At 38.7% G+C, this 26,649-nt stretch overlaps 1 protein-coding gene and 1 pseudogene across 1 annotated transcript in view; one reads left to right on the top strand and one right to left on the bottom strand.

Moving 5' to 3' along the window:
- Window positions 1-18,294, bottom strand: part of SVEP1 (sushi, von Willebrand factor type A, EGF and pentraxin domain containing 1) — a 355,921-nt gene extending 337,627 nt beyond the window's left edge. Inside the window, exon 1 of the mRNA XM_069086632.1 lies at window positions 16,989-18,294. Coding sequence (XP_068942733.1) covers window positions 16,989-17,573 — 585 coding nt within the window. The 5' untranslated portion in view covers window positions 17,574-18,294. The remainder of the gene's footprint in view (window positions 1-16,988) is intronic.
- Window positions 5,863-6,432, top strand: LOC138161328 (ubiquitin-conjugating enzyme E2 A pseudogene; annotated as a pseudogene).
- Window positions 18,295-26,649: the final 8,355 nt, after the last annotated feature.

Genomic DNA, 26,649 nt, shown 5'->3' with positions numbered 1-26,649 from the left:
GTGTGTGTGTGTGTGTGTGTGTGTGTGTGTGTGTGTGTGTGTGTGTGAGGGAGGGGGATGATGAAACCAAAACTCTGGCTTGCTCCCACAAAACTTATGGAATGAGAAGTTTTCCATCTTTCTCATTCACTCCTGAGTATGGAAGGGGAAAAAAAAACCCAACCAACTGTTTCTCTATATTTTCCATTCAAGCAAGAATTACTCCCAGGAAGGGGGGGAGGGTGGGGATGCTTTATTAAAATTCTGTCTCTAGTTTTCTTATACAGAATAGAAGGAAGGAAGAAAGGAAAGAAAGAAAGAAAGAAAGAAAGAAAGAAAGAAAGAAAGAAAGAAAGAAAGAAAGAAAGAAAGAAAGAAAGAAAGAAAGAAAGAAAGGAAGGAAGGAAGGAAGGAAGGAAGGAAAGAAAGAAAGAAAGAAAGAAAGAAAGAAAGAGAAAAAAGAAAAAAGAAAGAAAGAAAGGAAGGAAGGGAGGAAGGAAGGAAGGAAGGAAGAAGAGAAAGAAAGAAAGGAAGGAAGGAAGAAAGGAAGGAAGGAAGGAAGGAAGAAAGAAAGGAAGGAAGAGAAAGGAAGGAAGGAAGGAAGAGAAAGAAAGGAGAGAGAGGGAGGGAGGGAAGATGGCAGGAAGGAAAGAAGGAAGGTAGGAACAAAGAAATAAAGAAACGAAGGAAGGAAGGAAGGAAGGAAGGACGGAAGAAAGGACACAGAGATCTACTAGTAGGAGAAAGAGAATCTCTCATAGAAAAAAAAAAAAAACAGCAGTGCAACCTTTGACACGTCCTAGATAACTTATTCCATGGCTGTTCACATTTATTTGGAGCTTTAGACTTTATTAAGTGCCTTCATCCCAACAACTACTAGTGGTTTGAGAGTTCAAGGGATACACAGGATGAAATAGCAGAAACAAGACATAAGATATAGAGCTGAGAGGGGCTTTAAAAGACCTTTTGGTGCAACCTCTCACCCACTTCACAAATGAGGAAACTGAGATCCAGAGTGGTTAAGTGATTTGCCTAAAATCACACTCCTAGTAGAGCTATGATTTAAACGTTAAGTCCTGAATCCAAATTCACTGCCCTTATCACAACATCACAGCTGCCTTTCCCCATGGTGGCCTTAAAAGGAACTTTTAGGTTGCATTTTAATAAAAGGATACTATAAAGAGAGGATACAGGGACAATTTTTTTAGGCCTATAAGGTTAAGTAAATATTTTTCACTACCACATAACCATGCAATATGAGTACACCCTTAGCCCAGTCCACATGAGCAAGCTAGAAAACTAGGGAAATTGTTCATTGAACTAATAATTCAATGTAATGAAGAAAGGAATAAATCAGTTCATTTTACATTGATTGCAACTTTACTGGTTCTTGATCATTTATCATATAGAGAAGTCCCAACAAATGCCAACTTGGAAGGAATATAATCATTCCATGTGAGGATCAAGTGATCTGCCCCAGTAAACTGGCCTCATACCTCCTAGAGCATAATTGCATATCATCCATACTATGCTACTCTAAATAGAGTCTTTAATTGCATATCATCCATACTATGCTACTCTAAATAGAGTCTTTAGGGTATTGGGGTCCTCAGCCCTTGGGGTCCTGTGGCAAGTGACAGCTTGAGTAAGCAATGCTGTTGATCACCCTGTTTTATACCTGGGGTCTGAATCTAAGAGGAATTCAGGTATCAAGCAAATTCTACTTTTTTTTTTTGCTTTTTGGAGGGCAATTGGGGTTAAGTGACTTGCCAAGGTCCCGCATCTAGTAAGTATCAAGGGTCTGAGGCCGGATTTGAACTCAAGTCCTCCTGACTCCAGGGCCGGTGCCCTTTACTGCACTAAAATTCTACTTTTTATATAAATTCTGTGGAAAAAGTGAAAAAACTTGGTTGCCTATGTGCTGGGGGTGGAGAGGAAAGGATATTGATTCCTGTCTTTAATACCCTGAAGGGTTATCATGTAAGGGAAGGATTACACTTGTTTTGCTTGACTTCAGAGGGTAGACCCAAGAGTAAGAGGTGGAGGGTACAAAATAGAGTCAGGCTCTATAAAAGCAAACTTCCTAATCATTAGCACTCTCCAAGGGTGGAATTAGCTACTTAGGAAGGCAATGGATTCCTCCCACATTAGATGTCTTCTAGCAAAGTCTGGATGACATTTTTCCAGGAACATAGCAGAAGGAATTTTCATTCAGATACTTATTAGATTAGATGACCTCTTAGATCTCTTCCAAACCTAATGTGTCATTTTGTGAAAACGAAATAACATTATGGTGGAAATGTAATGTAACTTAACTAGACTTTGCAACTAAGAATTAGTACAACAGTGAGAAACAAATCCACCCTAACAATACACCTACATCCATCATAGGAACATTCTGCTTCGCATTATAATCATATCTGCATCTCAACAAATCAAGACTAGGTAGAATGAAAAGGGTATGGAAAGGCAGATATATTTCTACTCTCTTCTCACCTCCATCTTTCAGAATTCTTATACCTTCCGTTAAGAATCAACCTAGTGTCACCTCTTAAACAAAGCCTACCCTGATTTCCCCAACTATTAACTCTCTCTCTCTTCTCCTCCCACCCTCTCTCCTTCCCCCACTCTGTCTCCCCCATATATAGATAGAGATATCTATATATCTAGTCCTCAGCCTCCTTGATTCCTCTGTGCACATGAAAACACATACACATACACACACAAATATAGATGACATAATTTTAAGTTTAATCTTCATTATTAACTTTCCCCATTCACTTTTTTAAGTCTAGAAAATCAACAAATAATAAATCAAGCCCTGTCTTCATTTGCAGTATTTGCCAAATCCCAAGGTGTAAATGTTCACAATGAAAATTTAACAACTGACTCTTCCAAGAACTATGCAAGCAGGTTCCATCACACCCCTACTTCCAATTCTTCAATTCTATGATTCTATAATAAGCTGTCTTACTTTAAGTTAGGCTTTTGTCACATTTGTTAATTGGACAACCTCAAAATTGATACAGATTTGTGAAATTATCTAAAGCTGATTATTTGAATATATTTAAATTAATATCCTAGCTTTGGAAGATTTCTATTTAGCACTAACTTCACAATAAAAGGGTTTTGGGCTTTTGAGGGAATTAGAATACCAATTAAAATATTTCAAAAGTAATTAAGGGAATGGTATCCTAACTGATTCACCAGCTCTGAATGTACCTCATTTACTCCTTGGGAGTAATTTATACACTGAAAAGGTATGACATGATACTCAAAGTCCCACCTTACTTCTGCTCAGTTAGACATGCACGGATTTCTGGACTTTATTTTTAGAATTACTTACTTATTTGAACAAAGTAGCTATCACTATTTCAACACACATTTTATCTGAAGTTTAAACTTTGGTTGACAGTAACTTAATTTTCTGCCATACTTAAAAAAATTAGCATTACTCTGAATACTCAATCTTTATTATCCAACATTCTAGACAATTATAATATAATTCTAAATTACTCCCGGAGAAGCACTGATAGTAAGAAAGATCACTTCCTTTAAAATAATTTCCTTTGGTGCTAGAGAATAACTCTATTAATATTAATGAAGAATACGTGTGCCCTGATAAAGGGATAACTGCTCTAATGTGCTAAAGATAACATCCATGAGTTGATGCCATTTATTTTAAGAACAATTTCTTTACTTCAATCACTCCTACATTTCTACAATTTTAAAGCTACAAGGAACTTTACAAATGATCAAATCCAATTCCCTTATATTATAGGTAAAGAAGCTGATGACCAGAGATGTACAAAATCTTGGCAAAGGTCACACATCTACATTGTCATAGAATCTTTTCTATGTATATACCACCTGAAAATTCATATGGGGGAAAGGGTCAAACTTCATTCTACATAAATAGTCTCTATGTTTAAAATCAGAACTATCTTTTTTATTTATGTGGGTTGGATAGTTTTAAATCAAATAATTTAAGCAATCATTACATCAAATGAGAGATATTTGTAAAATATTTAGTACAGTGCCTGCAATATAGTAGACGCTTAATAAATTCTCACTTTTTTTCTCTTTCTCTTTCCTTTCCTTTTTCCCTTCCCCTTCCCTTTTCCCTTCCCTTTCACTTCAAGAGACAAATTAGTAGGACAAATCGGTAGGAAAGCGTTTTCTATAGTCCATGAAGAGGGAAAGCTTTTTAATAGGGAGACCTGGCAGGTGACTGAGCAAAAGCAGCAAAGCTACTAGGCTCCTTTGAAATGTCTAATCAGCCCAGAGAAACATAGGCAAGCTAGGTGGTTCAGTGGATAATGCGCTAGACTTGAAGTCAGGAAGACATGAATTCAAATTTAGCCTTAGACACTTAGTAAATTTTTGATCCTAGACAAGTTACTTAACCTTTTCCTGTCTTGGGGTTAATAATAACACCTACCTCATTGGGTTTTGGGAATGATTAAATGAGATAATATTTGTAAAACACTTTGCAAACCTTAAAATATTATATAAATAAATACTATAATAATGAAAAGAATTCTCCCCTTCTTTGTATATGAAAATGTCTACATTTGTTAATGTTTGTCAAATCCAGAATAATTAAAGATTTTTAGAACAATATGATGAACAAGCTGGGAGTTTTTTTCTTCTTATTGGCCCCCAACACAAAATTGTTCAGGTGTGACAGTCATGGTCCTCATAATAAAGGTTTTCTTTATTTTTTATTAAAAAAAACCTCTGATCCAATAACATATTTATTAACTCAATGGTACTGAATTCCACCTATCAAGTAAATGAAATTTAACATGAGAGAAACAAAAAGATGAATGATTTGCATCACCATATGGGCAAGCCCAGCAGGTGAGGAAGGGCTGGCCAAGTAATTAAGAGAATGACCAAATGAAGTCTGAAAGTCAGGTGAAGGAAGCAATGATGATTTGGCAAGTCCATTGCATTTACAGAAAAGGTAAATAATTCATAACATTTCTTTATAGACTTTGTTCTTACCATTTTATACTTAGGGTAACAAGAGAGGGATAAAAGCTTCATGGTTTTCTATATCCCATTCTCTGTTTCCATCATTTTGCCAGCCATGCATCAGCAATGTAGATACAGAAGGGGAGGGGAGGAAGGCGCATAAAACTGAAGGCTATTTTGTATTTTATTGTCTGTTTCATGTGTTGCCTTAGGCAGAGAGAGAGAGAGAGAAGGAAGGAAGGAAGGAAGGAAGGAAGGGAGGGAGGAAGGGAGGAAGGGAGGGAGGAAGGAAAGAAAGAAAGAAAGAAAGAAAGAAAGAAAGAAAGAAAGAAAGAAAGAAAGAAAGAAAGAAAGAAAGAAAGAAAGAAAGAAAGAAAGAAAGAAAGAAAGAAAGAAAGAGAAAGAAAGAAAGAAAGAAAGAAAGAAAGAAAGAAAGAAAGAAAGAAAGAAAGAAAGAAAGAAAGAAAGAAAGAAAGAAAAAGAAGGAAAGAAAAATCCACTAGCAGTCAGTCTTCCACTTGATGAGCCTCCATGACTGGAGCTAGGCTGACCTATGAACAGAAGGCACAGAAGGCATTTTGGATCCATCAATCGAAAAACATTCCTTTATTAAATAGCTACTATGGTTTTAGGTGCTGTGGATACAAATATGAAAAGTGAGACTCCCCCTGCTCCTGCAGAACTTACATTCCACTGGTCCATGGTTGAAAACATTATATCATGGTAGAATTTGCTCATATTTTCACTCCCTTGACACAGCCTCTAATAAGCCAGGACCTCCTCCGTGTCATACTATAATGAAGGAATGACTAATGAATGGATGAACCACTAGAGGAATGGAATTATATCTAGAGAATCGAAAGGAACTTAGTTCCTCAAATGACTTTGTAGGAGAACAACATTATGTTGGGGAATATGGTTATTTTTGGTTCCAAGGGAACCTCATTTGAAGATGGCACATTTAAACTTACAATGGCATTCACAGGAGAATATCCAAACAGATCACCTACACTAAGGTTTGTTTCTAAAATGTTTTATCCAAATGTTTATGCAGATGGTAGTATTAAAATCTTTTCAGCCCAATCTATGATGTCTCCTCCATTTTGACATCTATACAGTCCTTGTTGGACAAGCCCAACAGTTTTTAGCAAAGAGTCAAGCTGCTCAACTATATCAGAATAGGAGAGAATATGAAGTACACATTTTAGCAACAGTAGAACAGAGATGGTATGGTTATTGACCCAGGATGGTACAAACGAATAGTCTGTTTCTTCAAAAGGAAAAAAAAAAAGTCTGTCTATCTTTCCTCTTTTTCTTTTTCTCTTAGCATTATTAGATTTATTTTGCTGAAAACAAAATAACATAGTGACTGGCCTTCAAGTTAGGAATATCTGGGTTCAAATATTACCTCTGAAATTTAGTTACTGTATGTCAATGAGCAAATCAATTAATTTTTCAGTGTGCCTGCAACCTCTTTAAAACTTTCAGTTACAGATGAGTTGTTGATCTGTGCTGACTTCTCTGGGAATTACCTACATCAAAAATCACAAGTTCAACCTCTCTGTCCTCCTTTAAAAAGGTATCAACCTTTGCTCTGAACTGCTGAGGCTCAGATAATGATCATGTATGTAAAATATGTTACAACTTCAAAGGGCTTCACAAATGTTAACTGTTATTTTATTAATATTCTTGTTATAAGTTAAACAAAAAAATCAGAAATTTTCAGCTAAAGAGAAGAATGGATTATAAGTTTTTCTTGGAAAATTGGATAATGGAGTTGTTTTCCTCAAATGACCAAAAGCAAGAAGAAATAACATTTCACAGGATGTGTGTTCAGTCACCTTGAAATGATTTTCATGATGTGCAAAATCATTCCTTGCTTATCCCATGCTCTCACTATCTGTCTAGCTCACTTTTTGGTTACATTTGTCATTAATAATGTATTTTATGATACTTCTCACGTGCAAGTGAAAGTTTCTAATGTGTAATATAACCTCCTTACACACTCCCATCTGTCATTCTTCACTCTCATTATTGTTGTTCCTCCTTCATTTTCTAATTTGCTATTTTTCTAGCTTTTTTGCATACCCAATTAATTGATCTTCTCTCTCTATTTTGTTCATGTAAGCATTTAGATATATAAAACTTTCCCTAAGAACCTCTTTTGTTGCATCCCATAACTTTTGGCAAATTGTCTCATTATTGTCATTTCCTTGGATGAAATTATCGATTGTTTCTATGATTTGTTGTTTGACCCATTCCTTCTTTAGGACTGGATTATTTAGTTGCCAGTTAATTTTTAGTCTATCTTTCCATGGTCCTTTATCACATGCAATTTTTATTGCATCATGATCTGAAAAGGATGCATTTAATATTTCTGCCTTTCTGCATTGGATTGTGGGGTTTTTATGCCCTAATATGTAACCAGTTTTTGTGTAGGTGACATGTACCACTGAGAAAAGGGATATATTCCTTTCTATCCCCATTCAATTTTCTCCAGAGGTCAATTATATCTAACTTTTCTAAAATTCTATTCATCTCCTTAATTTCTTTATTTTGTGGTTAGATTTATCTAGTTCTGAGAGGGGGAGGTTGAGATCTCCCATTAGTATAGTTTTGCTATCTATTTCTTCCTATAACTCCCTTAACTTCTCCTCTAATCATTTGGATGCTAAACCATTTGGTACATATATTTTGATTTTACTTCATTGTCCATGGTACCTTTCAGCAGGATGTATTTTCCTTATCTCTTTTGATTAGATCTGTTATTGCTTTTGCTTTGTCTGAGATCATGATTGCTACCCCCACTTTAATTACCTCAGTAAACAGCATATTGTAGGATTATGGTTTTTAATCGACTCTGCTACCTGCTTCTGTTTTATGGGAGAGTTCATCCCATTCACCTTCGCAGGCATGATTACTATCTGTGTCTTTCTCTCCATACTATTCCCCCTGCTGCCCCCATTTATGCTTTTCTCTCTCTCCTTTCTCCCTTCCCTCCTTGCTAGAGTTTTGCTTTTAACCACTGCCTTCCTCAGTCTGCCCTCCCTTCCATCAGTTTCCTCCCTTTTCTTCCCCTTTACTCTTACTACTTCTTTCTTCTCTTCTATTATTCATCCCTCCTTTTTCTTTCCCCTTTCCCTTCCTACTTCCTATAGGGTAATTTAGATTTCTATACCTAACTGATGATGTTATTCCATCTTTGAGCCAAATCTGATGAGAGTAAGGTTCTAACAATGCTCATCTTCCTCCCTTCTTTCCCTGTATTGTGATAGGTTTTTGTGCCTTTTCATGACATAATTTATCCTTATCTGCCTCCTCCTTTCCTCTTCTCCCAGTACAATCCCTTTTCACCACTTAATTACATATTTTTATCATCACATCAAAGTCAACTTATACCCACACCCTCTGTCTATGTATACCCCTTTTAAATGTCATAATAATGATACAGTTCTCTAGAGTTACAAGTGTCATCTTCACTTAAAGGAATATAAATAATTTGTTCTTATTAATAATATTATGTTGTTTTTTCTTTCCTATTTACCTTTTATGCCTCTCTTGAATCTTGGATTTGAAGATGAAATTTTCTGTTCAGCTCTCGTCTTTATATCAGGAAGGTTTGAAAAGCCCTTATTTCATTGAATTTCCATCTCCTCCCCTGAAAGATTATGCTCATTATCACTGGGTAGTTGATTCTTGGTTTTAATCCAAGCTCTTTTGCTTTATGGAATATAAAATTCTACACCCTCGATCTTTTTATTTAGAAGCTGCAAGGTCCTGTGCAATCCTGACTGTGATTCCATGATATTTAAATTTTTTTTCTTCTGATTGCTTGCAGTCTTTGACTTGGTCATTTTAGAATTTGGCTACAATATTGACATCTCAGGAGGTGATCAGTGGATTCTTTCGATGACTATTTTACCTTCTGGTTCTAGGACCTCAGGGCAGTCTTCCTTGATGATTTCCTGAAAGATGCTGTGCAGGCTCTTTTTTTTCACCATGGTTTTCAGGTAGATCAATAATCTTTAAATTATCTCTCCCAGATCTATTTTCCAGGTCAGTTGCTTTACCAACGAGGTATTTTATATTTTCTTCTATTTTTTCATTCTTTTATTTCTGTTTGACTGATTCTTGATATCTCATAAAATCATTAGCTTCCACTTGCCCAATTCTAATTTTTAACACATGATTTTCTTCTATTAGATCTTGTACCTCCTTTTCCATTTGACCCATTGTATTTTTTAATGACTTGTTTTCTATAGCCAATTTTTGTTCTTCCTTTTCCAAGCTATTGACTGTCTCTTGCATACCTCTCATTTCTTTTCCCAATTTTTCTTTTAACTCTTTTATTTGTCTTTTAAAATCCTTCCTGAGATCTTTCAAGAAGGCCTTTTGGACTTGAGACAAGTTCCTATTCGCCTTTGAGGTTTCTGATGTATATATGAGGTATACTGACAATATTGTTCTCTTCTGAATTTGTGCCTTGATCTTCCCTGTCCCCATAATTAGAATCTATGGTCATTGTCCATTTCTGCTTTTTACTCATGGTCTTTGCCTATTTCCTGGCTTTTAAAGTTGAGCTCTCCTATACTGCAGGGAACACTGACCCAAGCTTCTTGTGCTGGGAGTCCAGGACCTGGTCACTGGTTTTGTGTTCTGGGGCCTCAGGTGCTGGCAACTGGAGGCTGTAGGGGCCTAGCAGCTTACCTGGTTCTGAGTTGGGGTCAGCAACACTCAAGCTCTCAGGGTAAAGAAGGGGAGTCTGGCCCCTGGGGGACACCTAGTCATCCAGGTTTCTTTAAAGCGTTCAGAAGCTGAAAGATGTCTGCTAGACTGGAGTTGTGCCTCCCTGGAGTTGTGCTAAAGTACCAGAGATTTGGTCATTGGAGAATGCCAGAACAAGTGGTGGTTTTCTGAGAAGGTGTCTACGATTCCCTATTTGTGCAGAGGCACTCAGAGGTCTTGGTCTTGGTACTTGTCTGCTCCACCCCCCTGGGGCTCAGGATCTCCCCCTGGTTTTCTGAGGTGGCTTGCTAGGATGTCTCCTGTCTTGTATTGCTCCCCATCCCCTAGAGTGAGAAGGACCTTTCCCATTAATACCTCAAGCTTCCTGGACTATGAGACTGCTGTACCCCATCTTTCTGCTGTTCCAGAATTTTTCCTAGGGTGATATTTTCTGGACTTTCAGAGGTTAATAAGGAAGAATGAGAGGAACTCACTTCTCACTCTGCCATCCTGGTTGCATCCTTCATTTTCAAAGAGGATCAATGACATCTGCAGGTAATATCTTGACTTGTGCATTAATTGGATTTAAGTGAGGTAGAGTTTTCATAGACAGATAGATAGATATAGGTGTATATGCTTGCCAAAGAGTTCACATATTTGCTAATTGAGATGGTTTCTAGGATGTTTTTGACTTCCCTATGTCAAATGTCTTAAATTGGTTAAACTTTTCTAACAAATGGTGATAGAATCAATGTCATTAATTTGTCCATTTCCCAATTTTATAAGTCAATAATATTGACAAACAGGTCAGCTTGAAGATGCTGCTGTCATTGAGTGCAGTATCTTCTCATTTGTATCTTTTCTCCTCATTTGGTGTTGATTTTTATTTTTACTCCAAGGCCTCAGTGATCTAACTATGTATCTCTGAGAGCTGATTCTGAAGTAATTTCCATATTAGTAATATCCACATCATTAGTAATTTCTACATCATTTCTTGTTTGTTAAGCTATAGAAATTTTTTCTTTGTGCAATATTCAATAATTGCTATGTTCAGTACCTTCAAATCTCTTATTGGAGAAAAGATTCATGATAAATGTGAGGCTTTGAGCCTATAAGCCTTTGGCCTCCTTTATTACTTTATTCTAAACTATGTTTTCAATCAGCATGTATTTTCTGAACAGGTGGTACAGATGGATTCTGGCCTAAGTCTAGAATTGAATAGAGTAATGAGAACAGGCTGGGTTATATTCATGGATACCAGTCAAAGTCTTTCCACAACTCAAAGTGCTCCCTTCTGCAAATGTCTATCTTTTAAATATCTTCTTAATTCTCATTCCACCCTAACATGTTTTCTGATCATAACACAATAGTGTGTTCTTAGTTCACTAACAGTTTCTTAACTGCTGAATCTGATGTTCTTTTCTCAGTCCTCATCCTTCTTGATTCTTTTGTAGCTTTTGACACTGTTGACAAAGACAAGGACATCCCTCCTTGGTTTCTGGATCTGTTTCTACTTTTCTTGCTACCTGCTTGACTGGTCCTTCTTGGTCTCCTTCACTGAATTATCACCTGCCTTCTTTCTTTTATTGTTTATTTTGTTTCCTTGATTTGGGAGGCAATCAGGGTTGACTTACCCAAGGTCACATAGCTATTAAGTGTCAAGTGTCTGAGGCTGGATTTGAACTCAGGTCCTCCTGACTCCAGGGCTGGCACTCTATCCATTGCACCACCTAGCTGCCCTTCACATGCCTTCTTAGTATAGGCATCTCCAGGGCTCTGTCCTGGATGATCCTCTGTTCTCTTTGTATTCTCTTAGCCTTGATTATCATTCATGTATCTTTGCATTCTCAGTGAAGCAGAGTAGCATAGTAGAGAGTGAGCTAGCCTCAAAGCCCAGAATACTGGGTTTCCAGTCTTGTCTCTGATACATAATGTCTATGTGACCCTAGGTAAGTTACTCAGTCTCTTAGTGATCAAGCTACTCTTTAATATTATAAGCAGCATAGAGTGTGCTGACCTGCATTGGCAGAAGGAGTTTCCTCACCTGGCATTTCCCTATCTTAGTGAAATCACTCATCCAGTGCTTAGGACAGTGTTTTGTACATAGTATATGTATAATAAACACCTTTTTTTAATGTTGAAGTGTATGCGACATATGACCAGAGAAGGAAACAGGCCAATCACATAGTGCAAGTAGAAGACTACTTCAAAAATGCTAAAATACTTCATTTTAATCTCCGATATACTAAGATATCAAGAAAAGCTAGCATCATATTTGGTAGATCCTGTGAAGGATTTACAGGAAGACATGGAGAAAAATCTCCAGCACAGGATGAGAAAGTGTGAAGGAATTTTAACATGTATTAGTGAAGAGAATAACTAAGAAGATGAGACATCTCCAGGTATGATGTAGGAGTCATCTTTGTAGGGTTTGTGTCAAGTGGGTGAAGGGATGAGAAGGAAGGATTTAAAAGGAAGAGAAGCAGAAATGATGTCAGGGGCAGACCAAGGTCACATAATTGGGTGATTGTGGGATGCCACAATCGAGGGGGTAAAATGAGTGACTGAATCAGCTATTTGCCAGAGTATTAAGAAATTGGAACAATCTGCTGAAAGTTAGGAAGTAAAAATGTAGTAAACATAGTGTCAAAAGGGGGTATTTTGTTTGAGCACATGGTGCTTCCTAAAAGGTTAGGTCTTTTTACTCTGGAGGCTTCCATGACCTGTCCTGATGGAGATTCCTTAATAATAATAGTGAGTTGCTTTGAAATTTTTGTAAAGACCTTGGCAAATAATATCCCATTTGATTTGTCACAACTTTGAGAGTTTTTTTAGATTTTACAGATGAGGAAATTGAGACTTAGAGAGGTTAAGTGACTTTCTCAGGGTGACATAGCTAGTAAGTAGCTGAGGCTAAATTTGAACTCAGGTTAAGTGTTGGGCTCTATTCCCCTGCTGAACCAAAGGCCAAATATAAAATACTGTCTTATTCTATGTGACCTAAAGCCTATTTTAAAATTAGCTTTTGCCTATTACCTTTTAACTTGTAGTGGACCTGTCTGGCCATTACTTTCTTGAAGTCAATGAAAAGTTAGCCTAACTGCTACATGATAAGTATAGACATTCAAATATATTCAATTTCACTCGATTTTCTTTAGGAAAGAGAATGAGACATCTGTAGCACAGCATAAGTTGTTCTTGTAAATTATTCACAGAAGTGTTTCTTAACAAATCAGCCTACCTTTGTCTATATATTACTAAGCAATGTAGAATTTGATGAGCAAGGTGTAGTCACATTCTAAAACAGAATCAGAGCTCCCACAATAGAATTTTCATTCTGTTCTGTAGTAAGCATTTTGTATTCCTTTTTTCTGCTGAATTCAAAATCTAACCTCTGATTTTTCTAATGATCGTATGTGAAAATTTTAAATTATTTAGTAGTTACTACAGGAAGGAGGCTGTGCCAGATGGGGCAAGAAAGAAAAAGAAAAAGAAAAAAGGTCTGTTTATATATGGGGCGATTGTTTGCATAGATTGATCAGTAGCTTTGGCCAAAAGTGAATGGAGCCAGGAGGCTAAAAAGTCAGAGTTAGAGCAAGGGCTATAAATCTCTTAGCCTTTGTGGGCTATTCCCCTTTTACCTTGGGCTAAAGCCTGAGTTCAGAAATTTGGGGAAACTCGCTTCTCTAGAAACTCCAGGTTCAGGGATACAGTCTAATTCTGAGGCAGGCCCAGGATACTGCCATCATGCCAAAAACTTGGAGCTACACTTCTAGCTATTGACATTTATTTGTACCTCTTAGATCAGATTTATCCCATTGGGCAAAAAATACATTGCATTGTCCTTCTTTTTAATCCCCTTTTGGTTCAAATGGATCTTTTCATTAAGGTGGGGAAATCCCAGTGTAGAAACTCCCTCCATTGATAGAAACCATCAATTTCTCTTCAACTTCTATTCTATTCTATGAGTTTTCAATGGTACTGAGAAGTTAAGTGATTTGGTCACATAGCTGGTGTGTATAAGAGGCAGGTTTTTCAACCCAGGTCTTTCTGACCCTAAAGCTAGCCTTTCTGCCATCCCATGATGCCTCTCATTGGACACTTTACCTTGAAAATGAGTTAGTCAGCTTTGTTCTTCTCTCAGATTTAGAGCACCCTCCTTTGTTCAGGAAGGCAGTGGTGGCTCTCACCAGAGATCCTCATCAGCTCATCTGTGTAAGTGGAACCCTAGGGGACTTTTAGATGAGACAGCACATTCTCCACCAATGGATCATATTTCTGGAATCCTGGAACAGTTTAGGAATTTTTCAAAGGAATTTTCAGACTATGTTTGTTTAACAACCATTCAGCAAAACGGAAATGGAAATGAGGGGCTTGTATCTTTATTTTGACATGCAGAGCTTGAGAGATGAAGTTGTCTGGCTTTCACAATGGGATCAATTCAAAAGAGGCAGTTTAGGAAAAGGAAATGCATAAAGTTGCTGCTCGGAAGAGAAATAAAAAACAAAGAGATTCTGTGATACAATGTTTCTCTAGAAAGAAAAGGAGCTAGTAGGCTTGAGGGCTTTTTGATAAACTCAAAATCAGCAGTGAACAATGGTGTACACCCGATTCCCCAACCACACCTATTCCTCCCCTCCATTGGTTATCTCCAACTCTAGGTCATTTATCCATAAGGAGCCATACACACAATCTAGAACCATTTGCTCTATTCTTCATCTCTTGCTGAGAGACAGAGGGACTCAGAATATATTTCTCAACTTTAATGATATCCACTCAAATACACCGTGATCATAAATGAGCTGTGGTTCAAACACCTTTGGAAATCTCCAAAAAGAAGTTGAATGATCATTTTCCAGGGACCTTGTAGCAGCTTCAGGTAGAGTTGGACTAGAAAGCAGTGGAGTATAGGAAAAGAAATGTGTTTGTCATCAGAAAACGTGGGTTCTAGTCCTGATTCTGCTACTTACTACTTATGTAACCACAGATGTCTGTTGGTCTTAGTTTCCTCATCTGTAAAATGAAGGGTTTGAATTATAAAATAATATAGCTATTATTTCTATAATGCCTACTACATGTAAGGTACTGTGATAAGTAATTTGCAAATATCATGTCCTTTCATCCTTACAACAACGCGGGGAGGTTGGTGATATTGTTATCCCCATTATACAGTTGAGGAAACTGAGGCAAACAAGAGTTAAGTGAATCATCCAAGGTCATACAGCCAGCAAGGATCTAAGGCTGGATTTGAACTTAGGTCTTAGTGATTCCAGGCCCAGTACTCTATCCACTGTACCACCTAGTTTTCTCTGCAAAAGAATACAGAGTATATACTATATAATGTCTACTGTACCTTCCACCTCTAGATTCTACATTCTTCTATTATCCTTTCCAATAATAAGCTCTTATGACATTCCCTTAACCCCTACTCTCTACAAGTCTTAGGATAGAGATCAGACCTGTAATGTCACTGATACATGGAACTTCCAAGTGAGGAAAGCCTACTTTCTTTTCAATTTGCGGTTTTAGACTATCATCTAGAGCACTGAATGCCTTTTTCAGGGTCCTTCAGTAGGTCTAGAGGTAAGATTGGCATCAAGGTCTTCCTGGTTGTGAGACCAGCTCAATTCAGTCTCTATGCTGGTACCATTGCCTCTAGCAAATGATAATGAAGCAATCCTATTATTTCTACACAGCACATTATTTATTTCCTCATGATGATAAAGGAAGGCAACTTGGTGAAAGATGCTGCAAAATTTTATGTAAAGAGAAAAGGATGTGTTCATGTTTCATGTGTTCAGTTCTTCAGGGTAAGTTTGCATAGGTTTTGGAAAATTAATCTTTCCTAGGGAAATTCACTCATTTTCCTAATCTTAAATTTTCATTTTGATGATCAGTTTCACATGAACTAAAGGATTCCAGAAGTCAGTCATTAAGAATGACTTCCTGCCCCCCACAGGCTGGACAACTTTCAAATGGGCATTTTTCCCTAATAAAGTTAGTAGGTTTCATAAGAAAAACCACACCACAAAACTGAAGATTTTTTTTAAACTTTATGCTGAAAGTTGTCTTTCTGTTGTCTAGAGAAAGTAAAAACTATGTCCCGAGATATCACAGCACCTCTATTAGTGTAATTTTGACTAAATTTTGGGGTGGGGGAGGAGTGTAGTAGAAAGACTAATGAATCTAGTGGATGTGGATGAAGTCCCACCTTACCACTTAGCTGTGGACCTTAGGAAGATCATTTAATTTCTCTAGGTCTCAATTTTATCATGGGTAAAGTGAAGGTTAGAATAAAGGAACTCTGAGGTTCCTTCCAGCTCTAAACCGATCATCCTAAATCATCTTAAAGTGCTCCTACAGATAGTAGAGATTGTAGCTGTAGCTGGACTAAAGTTAAACAACTAACAAAATCAACTTTCATATATCAAAACAGTTTTAAAGAGTTCAATATAAATTGGATAAAGTATGCATTTTCCATCTCATAGATTAAATACAATAAACTTCAGAGAACTGAGATAAACAGTTTCAAGCCACATACCTCACAGTCTTTGCCTTTTGTCTCCTGACCAAGTACTGCCTCTGGAGTTTGAATCCTATCTCTGACACTACCTTCTTGACTGAAGTAAGTCACTTAATGTCACTGGGTCTCAGTTTCTTCAGCTGTGAAATAGGGAGTTGAACTATAGATGATCCCAGAAGCAGTATCTCCAGCCCCTCTATGATTCTATGATCTTTTGCAGCTGGGCTTATTAACCTGGGGTGAGACCTTGTTTTAACAATATACTTATGACTATTTCGACATAATTGGCTTCTTCTGTAGTCTTATGTATTTTACTTTATGCATTTAAAAAGGTTATTCTGAGAAAAAGTGCACAGGCTTCACCAGACTGCCAACCGGGTCACTGACATGCACAAAAACGAACCTTGGCTTTACAGGTGTATTTACCACTTAATCCATCTCACGCCATCACCTACTCTAGCCATAGAAATACATCAAGCCCCCCTTTGCGTTACTGTCTACATCTCCTCATCCCCTTTCCTGCGTAGTAATTACTCCAGCACTGCACCTTCCTGGCTCAGGAAGATGCTTCTGAACATACAGCCACTGAACCGACATAGTCTATAGCAGGCACCTGAGAATTGTGTAGGGGAAGGACAAGAGGAAATGCGGGTGTGTAGGGCATCCTCTCTCCTCTGAGTGTGCGTGTGTGTGCTTTTGTGGAGGGGTGTCTGGGAGCGCTTGGGGGAGGGGGGCGGCGAGAGCCCTCGATCGGGGGCTGGGGGAGAGAGCGCGCTCTTACCGCGGCTTGCTGGAAAGCGCCCTTGGTGTAAGTGCCCCCTCCTCGGTAGGTGATCTTGGGAATCTCGCGGTTGAGCAGAGAGCACTTGTGCTGGTGCGCCCGGCTGGAGGAGATATAGTCCACGCGCGGCACCACGTTGTTCTTGGAGGAGAAGGTCACGATGGCCACGCGGGTGGCGCTGGGCACCACGGGGAAGTCGGACAGCAGCTTCTTGACGAACTTGAGCTCGTTGAGGAAGTTGGCGTGGCCCACGCTCGAGGACTCGTCCACCAAGAACACCAGGTCGAGGCTGTGACTCCGCTCGCGGAGCTTTCTCACGTTGCGCTTGAAGGACTGGCCCAGCTTCTCCACTTTGTTCTCCTGCAGGTCGGGGTGAAGCGGCGGCGGCGGCGGGGGCGGCGGTAGTGCCAGCGCCAGAGCCCCCCGGAGCTCCAGCTCCTGCCCCCGCCGCTGCGAGGCCGCCTGCGGGAAAGAGGACGAGGAGAAGCTAAAGCTGAAATTTCCCGACGTGGGATTCTGCTGAAACGCCGTCCAGCCGGACACGAGAGAGAGACCCCAGCAATAAAGAGGCAGCAGACGCCACATTGTAGAGGGGGGGAGGGAGACCTGCTGCTACCCTGCGCCCGGCAGCAGCAGCAGCAGCAGCAGCAGCAGCAGGCACACAACTCCGACTGCCCTCTCACTGGCACCGTCGGTCCTCCTTTCCCCTGGCCCGGTCAGACGATGTCAGGCCCGAGGCAGCCTTCCTCCCGCGTGCCTCAGGTATCGGTCGCTGTCTCAGATCCCTTTAATCCGACACGTCGGGAGGAAAATCTCCAAGCTCGCCCCTCTTTCAGCTCAGGGGCTTCTGGCTCAGCTGAGAAAGAAATGCTTTCTCAGTCTCTCTCTCTCTGTCTTTTCTTCCCCCTCCCCTCCTCCTCTCTCTTTCCCTGAAACCTATAAAATGTTTGAAGGAAAGGGGGCAGTCAAGATAAATATCTTTATGTCCTTTCCCTTTCTCTTTCTCTCTCCTCCCCTCCTTCCCTGTTCATGCTGAAGTTTCTGAGATTCCGTGTCACCAGAACCCCATGTCTGTCAGGCTGTCAACATTCCCAAAGAAAACACAGCGGCACCGAAGCCTTGATTGATCCCATATGTCTGGCGTGGCGCTGCAGAGGCATTCACTGGAGATGAATCCAGATACCAGGAGTGCCAAGGTAATTGGAACCACTTTGTAGAGGAAAATACACAAGCAGACCGGCCAGGGAGTTGCAAGCACCTTTTAAACAAGCATCACCTTTCCTGCAAGAGCATTCCTGGAGTGTTGGAAGCCACGGCAGCTTAAGCTTTCCTTTCTTTACTCCCCCTCCCCCCCACTCCCCTTCCCACCCTCCACTTCAGAACCTCTCACTCTCGGGAGAAAACGCTCTTTCAACATAATCTAGTTCGGGTTGCTGATATCGGTTAAATTAATCCGGAATCCAGGACTGCTGATATTCCTGATGAGTTTAAAAAGCATAGCTAAAGGGCGAAATGAAGAGATGCCGCTAATTGGAGAGGCTTTCACTGGACACTACTAAGTAACTCCCAGAAACATTTTCTTATTTGGTCTTTTTTTTTTTCACATAGGACTGTCATAGTTTTTCCTATATCTTCTTACCATACTATAATGCCTTTTATTTACGTAGCATTTTAAAAAATATTTTCCCAAAGCATTCAATATTCATTATCTCATTTGGTCTGATTTGATCCTACAATCTTCACAACTTTTTTTTTTCAGGGAGATTGGACACTTTTTATCTCCATTTAATATCTAAGATAGGATGTCTTAGATATTTGTTCTAAAACAGAAGTAATTATTATTTGTCCTTACCCCCAAATCCACCCTGCTTTCTAACTTTCCTCCTTCTGTCAAAAGGATTACAATAATATTTCCAGTCACTAAAATTTTTTTAGACCTTTTTAATTTTTTTCAGAGATGACATGTTTAAAACCTGAAAGGCCAACTAGTCCCAACCCCTCATTTTTACAGCTGATTGCCAGAGAGATTTAATAATTTACCCAAGGTCACATATGTAGTCAATGACACAACCAGGATTTGAAGGTAGGTCCTCTGACTGCAAAACCAATCAACATTTCCATAATACCAAACCCTTAGATCTTTGTCCTCTCTCACCTCTGACATCCAGTCAGTTACCATTTCTTGTTGATTTTACTTCTGTAAAATCTCTACATTTTGTTGTTCAATTGCATCCAACTCTTGGTGACCCCATTTGGGGTTTTCTTGGCAGATACTGAAGTGATTTGCCATTTCCTTCTCCAGTTCATTTTACAGATGAAGAAACAGACAAATAGGGTTAAGTGACTTGCCCAGGGTCACACAGCCAGGAAGTGTCTGAGGCCAGATTTGACCTCAGGAAGGTGAGTCCTGACCCCAGGCCCTGGACTCTTATCTGCTGGGCCACCTAGATAGCCCATATCTATCCCCCTTCTGTTTATTCACAAAGCTACCACTCCTAGTTTAGGCCCCCATCACCTCTTGCCTAGACTATGGCAAAAAGTTTCTCCCTTCTCCAGTCCATCTTCCTTCCACTCAGCTTCCAGATTGTTATTTCGAAAGCATTATCTGGATGTGTCACTTCCCTGCTCATAAAACTCCAGTGGTTCCTTACTGCCTCAAAGATCAAATGGAAATTCTTCTGGCATTTAAGTTTTTCACAATCTAGCTTTAGTCTACTTTTCCAGGCTAATTACACATTACCCCTCATTCACTACATTCCAGGCAAACTGGCCTACTGGCTCTTCCTCACTCCTGACATTCCATCTCCCTTTTGAACAAGCCGTTCTCCAGTGCCTGGAATCTACTCCCTTCTTATCTCTGTTTCTTAGAATCCCTAACTTCCTTCAAAGCTCAGCTCAAACACCACAGCCTACAGGAGGCCTTTCCCAGTATTTACTTTGTGTATATACATGCACACATACACATATATAAATATATATAAATATATATTTATATGTGAAATTATATATAATATATAAATATATTTATAACTATAAATAGAATTTATACTTATACATAATTTATATTTATGTAAATATATTTATAAATATAATAACATAAATATGTAAAATATATATGTAAATTTGCAAAGAATTTTTACTGGCCCCAAACTACCATGAACAGAAAAGGCCCATTTTTCTAATGAAAAGTTTATTTTTATTTTTTTGGAGGGGGGAAGGTAGGGCAATTGGGGTTAAGTGACTTGCTCAAGGTCACATGGCTAGTTTTTGTGTTATCTGAGGCCAGATTTGCACTCAGGTTCTCCTGACTCCAGGGCTGGTGCTCTGTTCACTGCACCACCTAGTCTCCCCCAATGAAATTATATTTATCAGTGTTTCTGTATGACAGTTGGACCCAGAATGCCACTGCAGCCAAAGAACTAAAGATGAAAATTCAGAGGGTGATGGAAAGGTACATGGTAGGGATGAGTAGGCTGCAACATATAACCAGCAAGGAATTGTATAACAGAAAGAAAAGATGGACTGGTCATGTAGTATTAATGTGGAGGTATGACAGATACATACCACACTGCTCCACTGATACTCTTCTGATGGGAGAAACTGAGGAAGACCTCCAGCAAGCTGGGTAGATCCCTTGTAGCAAACCTTCAGGAGATAATGAATGAGAGTTACACAGAGGGGAGGCATAGATGGAATGTCTTTTGCATTCCAAGAGACAACTTTCAAATCTATGAAACCATGTTAGGTAATTGAATATATTTTAAATTTATTTATGTACTTGCCTATATGAGCACTTGTTACCTATATTAGAAACTATAAATGAGGGAAAGAACTGTTTTGTTTTTAACTTTATGTCTCCAATGACTTGCACAGTGCCTAGTAGTGCATAGTAGGTACTGAAATGTTTAGTGATTGATTTTCTTTTCCTCTTTCAACACCTTTGGAGCTTAGAAAAAATGATAGGATGTGCCTAGTTCTGTTGTGACAGAACCTAAATCACATGCCCCCCTGATTTGGAGCCCAACATTAAGCCCCTTTATATTTGTCTTTGTCTCTATCCTAAATCCTGTAACCACTTCTAATAGCTTAAAGGCATAGTCCTGGGTAAAAGTGAGTCAGCCAAAGCATAGCCCCTGTTCCCTTATCTTTCCCTAAGTTAGTACTTCCCTAAATCAGTAAGCCTTGAAGCAGCACTTTGTATAATGGTTATGGTGCAAGCCTGTTCAGAGATCATGGGGGCAAGTCTATCCCATGCAAGAGACCACCCTGTTCTGGGATGCTAACCAAGCAGGGTCCCTTATACCCTCCACCCAGAACATGACCCTGGCCTTTTCCGTGACCCCAGACTGTTCTGGGAATTCCACTCCCCCTGTGCCCTCCACCCTGTACTCTCCACCCTGTTCTAGGAGGGACCCCTATCACATGGGAGGTTGCACCCTTGTACCCTTACACCATGATTCCCAAATTAGCCCTGAGCTATAGATCCGACCAATAGCTGTTCTCAGCTTCTGTATGTCATTGCTTACGCTATCTCTCCTCCCCAATTGTGGTTTTTGCCTTTATAAGCATTGCCTGTACCCCAATTTGGGACTGCCTGATTTGAGTGTATACTCCAGGCAGTCATCTGCTTGATCAATAAATCCACACCTAAATTTATCTAAAACCCAGGCCTCGGTCTCACTCTTATTCTCTTCACAAGAGTTCTATATGTGAAAGGCCAACTGATATTGCTTACATTCAATGTGATTAAATTGAAAAGGCATTTATTAAGCACCTATTGCATTCCAGGTCCTGTCTTAGGTACTGCAGATACAAAGACAAAAACGAAACAATGCCTACCTTTAGGGAACTTAACCTTTACTCTGGGTGAACATACCACATCGACCACAAGAGATAAATAAATGTAGAATATTTTTTTTATTATTCTATAATAAATATAATTTTATATATTAAATTTATAAAATAAATATAAGGTAATTTCAGGGTGAGGAGGAGCACTATCAAACAACAAATAGTCATTAGGCATCAGCTATGTTCCAATCACTGCTAAGCATTTAGGATACAGAAACAAAGAAGGAACAATCGTTCTTAAGGAAGCTTACAGCAGAACCAGTCAGGAAAGGCCCCATAGAGATGATGGCGCTACTCTAGAAATTGTAGAGATGCAGTGTGGTGTCTTGGGGCAGCTAGGTGGTACAGTGGATAGAGTATGGGGCCTGGAGTCAAGAAGGCTCATCTTCCCGAGTTTAAATCTGGCCTCAGACACTTACTAGCTGTGTGACCCTGGATAAGTCACTTAACCTTGTTTACCTCAGTTTCCTCATCTGTAAAATGAGCTGGCAAAGGAAATGACAAACCACTCAGTATCTTTGCCAAGAAAATCCCAAATGGGATCAGGAGAGGCAGACAGTACTGAATAATGACTGAACAAAGTGTGGTATCCCAAGTCTTGGATACCACAATGGATGTGGAAGCAGAAATCTGATTGGATTCCTGTATGAACTTTGCTGCTTATAAACTATGTGGTCCTGGGCAAACTATTTCCCCATTCTAAACCTCAGTTTCTTCTTCTGTAAAAAAAAAAATGCAGCACAGAGAGTATTAAGCCTAGAGAAGGGAAGATATGCGTTCCAATTTAGCTTTAGACACTTACTAGCTGCAGCATCTTCACCAAATTGCTCACCTTGGGTTTCCTCAACAGTGTAATAGGGATGATAATACTAGCCCCCACCTTCCAGGGTCTTTGTGAAGACCTTTGGTAAAACATTTGACACAGTTCCCAGCACATAGCAGGCTCTACACAAATGCTATTATCATTATTATTCTCTAAATCTGAATCCCAGAATTCATGAGTTGAAAGTGAAGATTTAGTCTGACCCATTCACAAGAAGGAATCCTCTAGCATCAGCTTAAAGACCTCCAAGGAAGGGAAGCCTATCTCCTCCTAAGACAGCCACCCTCCCCTCTGATTGTTAAGAGGTTTTAGGAAATCCTGGAGCACAGTCAAAGACACCTGGCAGTGTTGACTTTTAAGCACCCAGCCTCTCAGCATTATTGCTCATTTTAACAGTGCTTTGATAAGATTGCACTTACGTGCTCTTTGATTACTTGGCAATCTTATCATTTTGAATACAGCATTCCAAAATTCTCAGCTTGGCTTTTAGCTCCTCCAGGACAGAGATCATGTAATTTCTTGTTCATCTCTCTCTCAAGTGTTTGATACAAATATAATATTCAATCAATACTAATAGCTTGGTGATAGGAATTGTCAGGAATTTAAAGTTACATTGCTAAATAATGATTGGACAAGCAATGTTGGGAACTTTTTTTTTTTAATCGCATTTGTCTTACTAAATTCAGGAAGCAGAATGGGGTGATGGAATGCTGGACCCATAGTCTGAAAGACCTGGGTTCAAATCTTGCCTCTGACATTTACTAGCTGTATTACCTTGGCAAATCAAATAGCCTGTGTGTCTCTGGTAACTCCTTTGGATTTATCTTCTAAGTCACCAACAGGTTAAGGTCTGATTGGGGGATGCAGTTCTCACACCTAGACTTCTTTATGTAAATTTAAAAACCTACAAACTCTTTGGGAATTCCCATGTTATAAAGTTAATGGTTGACCAAAAAAACTAAGGAGAACTTTCATAGACCAGGCCCATACAGCATAAAGTGAAATGAAAGGCAAAAATTTTCTAATAATTTTGGGTTGAAAAGATACAAGTAATCAAGGAAATTCAGGGAACTTACTACAGAATTATCCTAACAGACTGCTTGTATTGCAGTAGAAAAATCATTGGACTAAGAGTAAGACCTCAGTTCTAGTTTTACTTATGTTACCTCTTAGTTGTGTTACTTAATCTCTCATCTGTTTATTTACAAAAAAAAAAGAAATAACTATTCTGCTTACCTCAGAAAATTATTTTATATCTAAAAATGTTCTGGAAATAATAAAGAATGATACAAATGTATAATTTTTCCAAGATAAATTCATTGACTAGTTGTCAAACCCTTTGTTTCATTTATTCATTCATTGAACTAAAGGTATTGAGTTCCTATTATGTGTAAGTCACCATGCTAAATGCCCTGAGGATATAAAATTCAATAAGATATAGTCTTTGCCCTCAAGGATTTAATTTCATACTATGTATGTTCTTCTTGTTCAGACTCTTTGTGACTACATTTGGGGTTTTCCTGGCAGAGATACTGGAGTGCTTTGCCATTTCCTTTTCCAGTTCATTTTACAGAAGAGGAAACTGAGACAAACAGGAGTAAGTGCCCAGGGTTAAGTTTCTCGCTCAGACATCTAATGTCTGAGGTCAGATTTGAATTCGAGAAGATGAGTCTTCCTTGCTTGAGGCCCAGCACTCTATCTCCTGCATTATCTAGCTTCCTCTACTAGATTATATATGAATCTCTAAAAAAAGTCAAATTTATTTAAAATATCAACCCCCTAAAATCACTTAGTAAAGTGTCTTTAACATTGTCCCTTCACAGGTAGCAATGGGGCTAAAGAGAGTACATTTTGCCTCTGTATTTTCTCACATTTTGCTTTACTACAAGATGGCAGTGCTGTCTACAGTAATTTGCTTCTTTTCCTTTCTATTCCTACTCCTCTTAACTGTATATTCCTTCCACATTGGTTTTTGTGGGGTCTTTTGTTTGTTTTATTCCCATTATCTCAAAAGAAGGAAATAAAATAGAAACCTCACCTATGTCTCCTGGTTTCCTTCCATTTCAAATTCCAGCTAAAATCCTGATGCCTTCCCTCTGATTATCCCCAGTTTGTCCTGCATATATGTCTTGTTTGTACATAGTTTTTTGTTTGTTTGTTTTGGTTGCAAATTATCTCCCCCGTTAGACTCTGAGCTCCTTGAGAGAAGGAACTGCTTTTGCCTTTATTCCTACATGACCTGGCTCTTAGTAGACAATAAGTATTTGTTTACTGGACTTATTCAAAACTACTACTCATCAAAACACCTGGAAAGGCTTGTATGAACTGATGCAAAGTGAAGTGAGCAGAGGCAGAACATTGTACTCAGTAACAGCAAAGTTGTGGAATCATCAACTATGAATGACTTAGTTTTTCTCAGCAATGCAATGATCTAAGACAGTTGCAAAAGACTCATAATGGAAAATATCCACATCCAGAGAAAGAATTATGGAGTCTCAGTGCAGATAAAGTTCTATTTTCACCCTTAAAATTTTTTTTCTTTTGTTCTGTTTCTTTCACAAAATGACCAATATGGATATCTTGTTTTACATGATTGTACATATATAACCTATATCAAATAGCTTACCATCTTAGGGAGGTGGGAGATTATAGAGGGAGGGGAAAATTTGGGACTCAAAATTTTATAAAAAAATGAATGTTCAAAATTGTCTTTATATGTAATTGGGAAAAATGCTATTAAAAGTACTACTGATCTTATGCATATTCTATTTTGATGAATTTACCAATATACTTAGATTGCCAGACTTTTAGAAAGGGTACCAGGCTGATTTTTAGGTTAGAGTTACATAAACTCAAGTTACACACATACATGTCTTTGCACACTAACACATATCTACATGTGTATACACATATGACAACATGACCTAATGGATAGAGAGCTAGCCATAGGGTCACAAAGATCAGCATAAATCCTGCCTTTGACACACACTGGCTATGTCATCACAGGCAAATCACCAAAGCTCTTAGAGCCCCAGGTAACTCTAAGATTCTAAGTTTCAGAATTTCAGTCTACTTTAATTGGAGTTGTTCATTGGGAACTCCCTATACTGATGTAATCCCAAGATTGATAAAACCAAACTACAGAATACTCTATACACACCCATGTTTATATAAAGTCCAAGATACAGCACAAAGCAATTGGGTTATGCTGCTTATAGATACAAAAAAATAGAGACACAAGTAGAGTGAAAATTATTGACCTTGCCTCTTTGGGTTGCCTTTTGTTCTGACTCAAATTCATTTGCCTTCTAAAAGAGAGATAATATTGGGAATATATAATTGTAAGTAGGGTAATCTTCTGAAATTGAGGGAATAATCTAGCTCCAAAATAGAAGTAAAAAAAAAAAGACTTAATCTAAGCCTGGGGATGCTCTAACTGCTTTTTATTAGACATAATAGCCTCTGGCTATGACTAAAAAGGTGTCAGCATATCTTTATCAGGTAGATATTCTCACCACTACAATTTAGCAAAATGCAACTGTTATGGCTAACAAGTGTCCCTGATTATGTGATGCTCAGAATCTGGTAGCAGGGAGAAATATCCTTCAGAGACTATATATGCCCAGTAGTTATAATAAAACCAGTATGTACCAGAAGAGCAATGTGCCCAGTGGAAATTCCAGTGAAGCAAAACCCAGTGAAAGTACACGAAGATATCACCAAAACAAATCCATGGTAATTGCTTTTCTACAAGCATTTCCTGGTGATGCATATTCATTTTAATGTGCCTCATCATGCATAATTCCTTTGCATGTTCACAGTCCACAGTAATGGTGATTGTATATGTAGGATTTCTGCCCCTGTTTTGAGTTGGAGGGTTCTATGGTGAATTTCAATGCTATGTCATTTCATTGAATTTATTGTGCTTTGAAATAGTTGTGTCCTCTATCTGAGTAGAGAAAAAAGTAAATATATTGGTAGGAGCTT

Source organism: Petaurus breviceps, unplaced genomic scaffold (assembly GCF_028583685.1).
Source record: "Petaurus breviceps papuanus isolate PSGF00001 unplaced genomic scaffold, PetGlider_PUasm1.0 118, whole genome shotgun sequence".
NCBI lineage: Eukaryota > Metazoa > Chordata > Mammalia > Diprotodontia > Petauridae > Petaurus > Petaurus breviceps.
This window is presented reverse-complemented; position numbering and strand designations above follow the sequence as displayed.